Source organism: Meleagris gallopavo, chromosome 8 (genome assembly GCF_905368555.1).
Source record: "Meleagris gallopavo chromosome 8, MGAL_WU_HG_1.1, whole genome shotgun sequence".
NCBI classification, from domain to species: domain Eukaryota; kingdom Metazoa; phylum Chordata; class Aves; order Galliformes; family Phasianidae; genus Meleagris; species Meleagris gallopavo.
The window spans coordinates 15,385,069-15,395,584 of NC_139411.1; the positions used below are offsets into that span (position 1 = coordinate 15,385,069).

General features: G+C 47.1%; 1 protein-coding gene across 2 annotated transcripts in view; it reads left to right on the plus strand.

Moving 5' to 3' along the window:
* SYNPO2L (synaptopodin 2 like) overlaps window positions 1-9,281 on the plus strand; it is a 34,508-nt gene extending 25,227 nt beyond the window's left edge. The window contains exons 1-2 of one of the 2 annotated variants that reach the window (XM_085229918.1): window positions 45-357; window positions 3,316-9,281. In XM_085229918.1, coding sequence (XP_085086044.1) covers window positions 60-357; window positions 3,316-5,645 — 2,628 coding nt within the window. In that variant the 5' untranslated portion in view covers window positions 45-59 and the 3' untranslated portion in view covers window positions 5,646-9,281. Of the gene's footprint in view, window positions 1-44; window positions 358-3,315 lie in introns of those variants that run through there. The other variant, XM_003207976.4, reaches the window with a different exon arrangement.
* The last annotated feature ends 1,235 nt before the right edge of the window (window positions 9,282-10,516 follow it).

Genomic DNA, 10,516 nt, shown 5'->3' on the forward strand with positions numbered 1-10,516 from the left:
ATTCTCCCAGGGATTGGAGGGAGGAGAAAAAAAGGAGAATGCTTAAGTGCCAGGTGACAATGTCCATCACACTGCTCAGTGATGAAACTAAGAAGACAAAAATAGACAAAGTGACCTCATGGCTTTTGGCAGCAATGCCTACGAGACAAAAGAGAGGCTTTAAAAGGCTTGTGGAACTGATAGCAAAGGGCTTGGACACCTCAGAGTTTTTGGTTCTGATCCAGCAGGAAGCTGCTTTGCTTCTCTCCAATTGCCTCTCTCTGTTTATGGGGAGTTGTGAATTAAACAGGCTTTGTGACATGCCCAGCTCTCCAGGTCTGGACTCTGCCTTCTCAAGCTTGGATCAGCCTTATGCAGGTACAGGTGTCTCCTCATTTTTCTTTTTCTTTTTCATTTGTCTCTTCCTCTCCTCTCCTTTTTCTCTCCTTTCCCTTTCCTCTCCTTTTCCTCTCCTCTCCTCTCCTTTTTCTCTCCTCTCCTCTTCCTCCTCTTTTCCTCTCCTCTCCTTTTTCTCTCCTTTTCCTTTCCTCTCCTTTTCCCTCTCCTTTTCCTTTCCTCTCCCTCTCCCTCTCCTCTTTCTCTCCTCTCCTCTCCTCTCCTCTCCTCTCCTCTCCTCTCCTCTCCTCTCCTCTCCTCTCCTCTCCTTTCCTCTCCTCTCCTCTCCTCTCCTCTCCTCTCCTCTCCTCTCCTCTCCTCTCCTCTCCTCCCCTCTCTTCTCCTCTCTCGTTTCCACACCTCTCTGTTCCCCATTAATTTCTCTGTTCTGCTTTCACTCTTCCTGTTTTTTTCCAACAAGTCATCTCAGGAAGATTCTGTTTTTTTTTCTTAAACCATTGTGAGAGATTGTAGCTTGAATACCGTGATCATTTTTTCTGTTGGGAGAATGGCTGTAATTTGTTCTGCACTTTAATCTTGATAAGAAGAAAAGTAGGGAGAAAAGGGAAGCAAGTCTCAGGTCTTGCCCTGAGAGCAAGTCTCAGGGCCTCCGTTTCCAGCTGCTTCATAGCATAGAGTAGTTCAGACCAACATCCTAAGGAAGCTGTATGTAGATTTTAATGCTGAGTCTGGCCCAGCTGTTGGTGGAGGCATAACCAAGACTATCCACAGTATTTGCTTGCCCACACTGTAGAGTTGAACCCTTTCACAGTGCACTGGTGTCGAAAGGGGCTCAGGCACTCACTCTGGATGGTGTAGCTCCCTAGCTGTTAGCTCCCGATGCACAGTGTCCTCCTGTGAGTCACGTGCATAGAACTTACATAGCCTGAATGTGATTTAAATTCTGTAGCAATGCTCTTCCTCTTTGTAAATGTAGAAGCAAAATACGAGTCTGGTGAGGTGTAGTGACTGGATGCTTGTAGAAAGAAAGAAACGTCTTGTTTCCTCCACTGGGAACACCCAGCCTCCCCTGGCACAAGCATGCAGATTTCTACGCGGAGTGAACAGACCTTCAGGGATTGTAATTAATTTCCATCATGGACAGCTGATCTTTGAGGGAAGTCCACAACTGTCCTGAATAGCACTAAGTCTCCACAAAATCCTGGACACTGTTAGTCTTGGTTCAGCAAGGTGGAGTCAATATGCAAGGAAAGTTTTTCAAAGAGCCTTTACCCTCCAAATGCAAGTGTAAATCATGAGCCATTTGTTCAGGTCAGAACTGATTTGGCTTCTTCTAGCTTTCTTGGTGCAAAGGGGAGGAGTGGACTGAGCATCCAGCTAAGGTAATCACAAACAGAACAGGTGCCCTTGCTGAAATCACAGGGTAGCAGCATGTGCTGTGAATGGCTGCAAGCCTTGAGATCAGTCTTCCTTTGGCTTTATCTTAAGCTTCTGCAAGGATGACTGCTCTGCAAATTGACACTTTGTTTTCAACATGAACTATGAGAGCTCTTTTTGCTCTGGTTACACTAATGCAGTATAGAACCTACCACACCTGTAGCGCCTAGCCAGGTTTTGGGGAGTATCTGCAGCCCTCAGGAAAACTCGTGTCCTTCCCAGATAAATTCCTCTTCCTTCTTCCTTCCCTCCATTGGGGTCTTGCCCAATGCAAGTAGCTCTGCCACATTAGCTAGTCCCCACTGAATGAATGCTCTGAGATAAAACAGTCAAGAGGCTGGACAAAGTGATGCAGTTTTTTGGCAATTAGAGGCAGACAGTGGATGGATTTCTCATCTGTACTCCCATGCTGGGAAAAAGACAATGGGATTAAAGAAAACGATAAAATGAAAGAAACTGGAGATTATCCTGCAGCTTGGGTTTGCTCTGCCTTTTTTCTCTGCAAGGTTAGTGCTGATTTCTGTCACTTGAATACCGATTACAGGGAAGTCCGTGCTTTCCTTAGGGTAGCTGAGTTTGGTTTTCTGTTGAATCTTGCTCACACCGTGCTTTCCCTACACATGGGGTAAAGAACACAGTGTTCCTCCCTGGGGCTTTGCTGTCCACTGGACTGGCAGAGCAGATGGAAAACGATTATCCTGCACTTTCATGCCAGTGTCCCAACAGGTGTCAGCTTTTCCAGGCAAGCCTGTGTAAGTAGATTCCTTCTGGGCTGGCTGATCAGTCATAGAGTCCTGGGATTCTTGCTCAGGAGCAAATGGTCTGTTTCCTTGCTGGGCTTGGGGCACAGACAAGGGACTGCAGCAAGGGTAAAAGCATGACTCCTGCTCTGCAGGACTGCTGCAGGGAGCAGTGAGTCACTGCACACAGTGTTGATGTAAGACAGAGACTAGAACTGGCACTGCAGGGCCCAGGCACCAGCTGTTCCTGCTGTGCACCTAAAAACTATGACTCTTGTTGCACACACACATCTAAACTAACAGTACTGATGGCTGCTCTCCAGACCCCTAGAGGAACTGCTTGCTCCTAGGAATCCTCCATATGGTAGGAGGAAGGTCTGCATATCGCAGGGCTCCACCTTCAGGATGATAAGTAACAGGGTGATAAGTAAATGCTCCAGATTCCCAGGATCAAGGACACAAATTGCAAACACACTGTGAGATACAGTCCACATGCTGCAGAATTAGGAAGTCCCAGATCTGACCAGAAAACAGAAACCATCCTTTGAAGCAAAGGCAGTTCTCTTTCTGCACCCATAGAAACTTCACTGATAGTGTTTGCATGGAAAGTGGAAACTGACCTGGGTTTCTATCAGCAGTTACAAACGATGCTTATCGGCAAAGGTTGGACAAAAAAGGTAGGGCAGATGGTGTCAGTATGTCTCCTTTTTTGAGCACTAGAATACCTATAGCCATATCACTGCCCATCTTTGCCCATCTAGCCTCTTGTGGAACTCTGAGCTTGTCTTTCTGTCTCTTGCAGAGCTCCACCGCCACGAGAGTATCCAAGAGAAGAACGTGAAAGAAGCCAAAACCAAGTGCAGAACCATTGCATCCCTGCTGACAGACGCACCCAACCCCCACTCCAAGGGGGTGTTGATGTTCAAGAAGCGCAGACAGAGGGCTAAGAAATATACGTTAGTGAGCTTTGGGAGCGTCGACGAAGACCGTTCCTACGAGGAGGAAGACGGAATTTTTCCAACTAGTGAGTCTGAATTTGACGAGGAAGGTTTCTCTGATGCCCGAAGCTTAACAAATCACTCCGACTGGGACAACACTTACCTGGACATTGAAAAGTCCAAGTCAGACTCTGAGCAGAAAGGAGAGAAGCAAAAAGGTTTGAGTGAAGCCTCGGGTAAAGGAGCACGGTTATTTGAACAGCAGAGAGAACGGGCAGGGAAGTACACAGTGGAGAAAGTCCCTGCACAGAGGAGCCCCCAGCTCACCCCAGCTGCCCAGCCACAGCCGGGCATGGTGAATGGAGATATGCCTGTGCCACAGAAGACAGCCAGTGTGCCCCTCAGCATCCATCTGGAAGGTGTGCAAGTGCCCAGCAAGATGCCAGCCACCACACTTACTCAGGTCCTGGCTCCCCCCAGCCCCACTGTCTTCCCACACCCCCCAGGCACACCTGACCCCTTCTCTTCAAGCACTAGTATGTTCAATAGATCTGCACGGCCCTTCACTCCTGGTTTTTCTGGCCAACGCCCAGCAACATCCTCAGTCATCTTCAGGCCGTCTGCACCCAAAAAAACTAGTGAAAGCCTTGGTGGACAAAGCACGGTGATCTCCCCTTCCTCATCTCTGGCTCCAGGAACACCTGCCAGTGCTGCAGCACCGACACACCGTGGTCCAGTGAGCTCCTCCACATCTCTGTATATTCCTGCACCAGGCAGGCCAACAACACCACTAGAATCACAGCCACGAGCTGGAGGAAGCGCTCCAGAGACCAAGCCTTCTGCCAGCCCTGCACGGACATCCACTGCCTCTATATTCCTGTCAACTCCCTCAAAGCCAGGAGGGGAGGCGGCCTCTGCAGCATCCCAGCCACGAGTCCCTGGAACAGCCTCTTCTTCCTTGTATATTAGCCCAGCACCAGCACAGCACACGGTAAGCACCTCCCCGCTGCCAATGCAGCTTTCTGCCAACTCAGCAGCAACACCACGGCCTCCTTCTGAGCCCTTAACCTCCAGAGAGCAGAGGATTGCCGTGCCAGCTCCCCGCACAGGCATTCTGCAGGAGGCTCGCCGGCGGGGCAACAAGAAACCCATGTTCAGTAAGGTTGAGGAAAAGAAGCACTCCCCCAATCCTGAGCTCCTGTCTCTGGTGCAGAACCTGGATGAGAAGCCGAAAGGTGACCACCTTGGGGCAGGCTTTGAGTCTGGGCCTGAAGAGGATTTCCTCAGCCTGGGTGCTGAGGCCTGCAACTTCATGCAGTCCTCAGGCCGCAAGTTTAAGACCCCACCTCCAGTGGCTCCTAAACCTCAGCAGCAAGATGGTGGACTGGTAAATGGAGCCCATGACATGCCTCAGCTTAAAGGCAAGGGGGCACAGCTCTTTGCCAAACGCCAGAGCCGCATGGACAAGTATGTGGTGGAGACAGCAACGAAGCCAGAGTCCAAGCCCAGGACCCCTTCACCTTCCCCTTCTCTGCCTTCATCCTGGAAATATTCACCCAATATCCGGGCTCCACCTCCAATAGCTTACAACCCAATGCATTCCCCTTTCTATCCTCTGGCAGCCAGCAAGTCTCAGGCTAGTAAGGCAGAGAGCAAAGTGAAAAAGGCACCTGGCCAGAAGTCAGGGAACAAGGCCATTGATTTAATGCACCATCAGCCCTATCAATTAAAGTCAGCCATGTTCTGTTTTGGAGATCCCCCAAACTCCAGCACTCAGAAGTCTCCTGGTCAGCCAGGCCAGCAGGCCAGCTCATCCTTCACTGCAGCCAAGCAGGTCCCTGTGAAAACAGCCAAGACACAGGAGATTCGTCGCTTCTCCACTCCTGCTCCCATGCCTGCTTCGAGCAGCTTGGCACCTACTGTGCTTGTGCCCCGCTCAGCCACCACATTGGATGAGCCCGTGTGGAGAACAGAAATGGCTTCTTCTGCCCCTGCTACACCAGCACCCTTCCAGATGGAGCTCAGCCAGTCCCCTAAGCCATATCAGAGTTCCCCAGAGTTTGGTCAGGCAAGCCTGGGGCCCTCCCCAAACCCAGCTTCAGCCTCTCGTTTTCAGGTGGCCAGGCCCAAATTCTCAGCGGCCAGAACAGGAATGCAGGCGAATGTGTGGAGGCCAAGCTTTGGCCACCACTGAGGCATGCATCATTCCCATCCCATCCATGGCCCTGCAGAGGTAGTGTTCATTTTGTCTTTCTTGTCAGCTCAGTACGTTGGGGTGGTGTGACACAAAATGAAGAAAAGAGAAAAAAAAATTATTCCCCTTCTGCACCACCCTCTCCCCCCACCTCTCTTTGAACCTGGATAGGCAGCTTCGTGACAAGGCTTATGGCTGTGGCTACAGATGGAGGAAGAATGTGCAGAAAGGGCATGTGTGGTACTCAAGGATTGGGAACTCACATATAGCAACAAAGCCCACCTCTGGCGAGGTGAATTGTAGGTGTTGTCTCACAAGAGGATGTGAAGTGGTTTTCTTCTAAGGCCTTTGGAGTCAGCTTTGAATGAAGAAGTCTTGAGGGGACAAAAGCCTTGCTAGAAGAAAGGATTCCAATGCAGAAGTCCTACCTTTCCCATAAAACTGTTTTTTTAAAAGCCTGTTAGTCTGCACACATGCACTTGTATGTCCACATGTACACACACAGAGAACAGCATTAAGTAGGAAGCAAAAGGAGAAGTGGGCTCTACCATGTACAATTCTGCCGGATACCCCTTCTGAGAGGCATGGGAAAGGAGGTAAGGGAGCAGAGCAGGAGTGTCTGCGCGCACACATGGAAGCAGCGTGCACTGTGCAGGAGGATGACTATGGGTGCCTGTTCCTCTAGTCACCAGGGCTGGAGTTGAAAGGGTGTCATCTAGCTGGCACTAAACACAGCTGTAAGGTCTGGGAGCAGTTTGACAGTGGGGCCTTCAATGTACTTGCTAGGCTACCACAACCTGGAGGAATCACGGAAGGAAGTGTTAAATTTTGGAGATAAATAAACAGCAAAGCTAAGCTCAGGCTATGGCTGGTAGGCTCCAAGCAAGCCCTGCAGCACTGGTCCCACTGGAACAGGATATAGATTCTGTAAGTATAAAGAAGGATTGTGTAGGAAAAGGTAAAGTTGCCTTTAAAAGGAAGCAGGATTGAATATGCATTTATACATGAGCTTTTTGTTTAGTTTAGGAAAGAAATATAGCTAGATTGGAAATGATTCACTACATAAAACTTCCTGAAAACTGTTGAGCTGGAAAATATATCCTCTTTACAGATAGTCTCAGCAGGAGAATGGGAGACAGAGAAATGGAGTCACCAGTGGAATTTCATACTAAATGACTTAATTATCCATGAGATTATTTGATAAAAACTGAAGTGTTTTGAGATTCCCAGAGGATCTGCATTCTTACACGTGCATGCAGAGCTCAATCTGCTGGCAGTGCTGGGGAAATAGGACTAGTTATTCTTTGAATGTCCCAGGCTAGATCAGTAGCATATAAGAAGAAAGCATTCCCTTCACTAAGGAAGAATTCAGGATATCAGTAGGGTTTCTCTGCATGTGCGTGTGCATATCACATATGCTCTGGTCTATACATCCCTGCCCTTTCTCCTCCTTTTGTACCAGTACACATTGGGCTGGAGAATCTCACTAGCAACTCTAGTCCTGGACAAGTTTGAGAGGGAGAAAATGAGAGAAAAGTAAAAGCAATACACAGTACTACCAGATCTCTTTGAATCCTTCACAGTCTGGCTGGGCTTGCTTTGAGGACCTGTGTTTGCAGCATTCACTGATGGGGACCCTGGAATGTAGGAAAATCATGCTGGAGAAGGAGAAAAACAATTACATTCTCTCTTGGCAAACTATCAGCTGTGGGAAAGGATGGAGAGAAAACCTTTGGGAATGTCCTGAGTTAATAAGAAAAGGGATGCAACTGGTTGTATGACATGGCAGCAGCCAACTCCAAATGATGAGGTGGTGCTATTTCTTCCTGGAAAACCCCAGAAGGGAGGTCTTAGCACAAGTCTTCATTGCAGAGTTAACTCAGACCACCAGAACCCACTTCACTATGGTGAGGGAGAGCAGCCACACTACAAAACCCGACTTGCACCATTACTTTCTCACTCATCCTATGCTGCGCTGCATTGCCATCATATCAGGAAAAAAATCCCAGGTGCCTAGCAAGCTAAATCTCTGTGATTCTTCCCAAGGAAAGGAAGTCTTCTATTTTCCTAGAAAAACTATGGAGAGGAACTAAAGGACTGGTAGTGTTGCAAAAGCTTTGTCTGTAATCTTTTTGTGGAGCACCGGCTGGCTGTCACTGGCTGATAGTTTTAGCCACTAGCCTTAGACAGACCAGCTTGCCCAGGCAGAAAGTATCACTGAACTCAGGTGTAGAGGGAGGTTATGTGGACCAGAGAAAAGGTGCTCAGGATAATTCTGCAGTGAAGAAATAATCTCAGAAATTCTGAATCTTACTGTAGCGTTCCTGTCTCTCATGGACTTAAAGATCAAGTGTTGTCAGGGCCTGAGCACCTAAGGAATTTTGTTTTGCCACTAGAAAAAAAAAAAATAAGAAAAAGAGAGAGAGGTCTGGGTTTATCATGTTTGTGAGATTGCATCTGGCCTGTATCTGGATGGTGCTTCTCCAGATTTCTAGGATACACTGATGATGGCCAAACACCGTGGACTGTTACATGACAGGATCTGAGTGGAATAATTGGATTTGGTCCATCGCTTCTGATAAGTAACGGACAGAAGACGGAAAATATTCAGGTCTGACTGGAGAACTGATATTAAATATCAGTGCAAGGAAAAGAATCAGGAGGCTGGGAATCCTGCATTTCACCTCTACCATTCTTGATTCAAAGCCAGGTTTGGAAGGAAAGCTATCTATCCTATGCTGAGGACAGAGCAGGATCTGCAGAAGAGAAGGTGCTGCAGATGAGGCCTATAATGCTTGTGGAGTACCCCAAACAAGGCCTGTAACTGCAAGTAATGTGAGATGAGAACTAATACTGAGATGCATCTGCTAAGCTATAGGGAAGAAACTTGACAACTGCTGGCTTCAAGCAGGTCTGCTAGTGTCTGCTCATGAAACTAACGTGGCTGCCTGCTAGGTCACAGCTGAATCATATACAATTCACTTGAACCTCTCCAAATTTCTAATTCCTCAGCTGTTAAACAAGCACAGATGTAAACAGTTGTTGGACAAGTTTTAGCTCCCACCTGCTAATTTATGAGCTGCAGTGGTAGGCCATACCCCAGTATCCCCTAGTTAAGCATCTGAAGACATCTATGTGTGTTCTGATTTAAAACTGCTTATCATCCCTCCTCTCTAGCATGCTGCTATGGCAATTATGAGGGTTTATCTTGGCTTCAGAAGTGTCAGTCTCTTCCCTCTGAATGTATGGGAACACTTGCCAGGGATAACCTCAAGTTCCTGCAGCAGCTGAGAGGACCTATCTCAAAAGAGACTGATGTGACGAGGAGTCACTTATCACCAGACACAAGCACAGTGCCATCCAGGATTGTTCCTCTGATTGAATTTACTCCCTTTCTGCTATAATATCCAGCACACCCTACCAGGCCCTCTTCGTAGAGGATACTCATCAGTGCTCTGAAAATGGGAGTTCCACAGCAGTGCTCTGTCTGGTGGCAGACGTGACCCCAAAAGGTGAATAGATTTGATGTCTCCGTTCTTGGAAGGACATTTTCCTTTTCTGTTTTGTCTTTTTTTGCAATTTACAGTCACTTTCTATTTGTTTGTGCAGAAAAATAAACTTGTGATATGCACTTTACGTGTGGCAGTTTGTCACCTTCTTTGCATCCAGAAGCAAGTACTGTTTACCTCACATGCTGTTTAGCACTACCACAAACTTCTAAAGCCATGAGAACATAAGGAGTCCAAAAAAAGGATAGGAAGTCTGGACAACAAAAATACCTGGGCTTAAGTTGGCCTTAAAGCTTCTATATATTAAAAAAGAAAGCCCTGAAAGCAAAAAGTTAAGTGAGATGTAAACTTTGGTACTACAAGTTATAAAACACTTGCTTACTAGTAAGACAAAGAAGAAATTTCATTATGGTTGGTGTCACAGCCTGATACAAAAATCAGCTCTGCCTGTGCCTGTTAACTCTCAGTATAGCATTTCATAATCCTGCTCTGCTCTAGCCCAGTGATCTATGTCTACAACAGATAAAAATCCAGATAGGAATTCACAGAGGTGCCAGCTGTGAGCCTTTTCCAAATACCTCTTCTTGTCTCAGTTATAGAACAGAGAGGAGTCAGTATGAAATCTGGCCCTGCAAACTCCTCTTGTCCTAAGCTGTACGGCTTTTAACAATCCCATCCTAGCAAAAGATCAGTCCAAATCTTTACACTGCAAGGATGAGGCACAGCACCTGACACAACCTAAAATGTATGTAGTCTTCTTTCCCAGACTCAGCCTGCATTCCTCTACTATCCCTTGCTTGTAAATCTGGTATTAACAACAATTTGTCAGCTCCAGTAAGTCCAAATACAAATCTACATTGTACAACCATTCAACTTATTAACTAAAAGATCAGAATATCCGATCAGTCAGAAAACCAAGTATAACCCACTAAGGATAGACTCCAGTTCTAACACTAACCCAGTTCATGTTAAAGTCTGTTCAATTTCGGGGTCCTGAGAGTTTCATTGTCCTCACTTTAGGACTAGTGTTAGCAGACCTTCTTTCCTAGATGTATGTCACTCACAAGTAGCAATTCCTGAGTCCTACAGGAGATGCAGGGGTCAGCTGTAGGATCAGACTGCAGACTGAGCTCTAGTATAAGTATCATTTTATGGATGTTTCTCGGATTAATTGCTTGCATGGTGGTCTTGAGTTGGATGTTGTAACCATCCAGCATATTTCTGATTGATTTGTGGATGGGAAACACACAAATGAGTAAAAAAGTATGCTGATGCCAAACTGAGCTTCAAGTCCACCAGAAGCTCAGTTCCCAAAGATCTGTAGCCTGTGCATACAGATGCACAGGCTACAGATTAGGACTG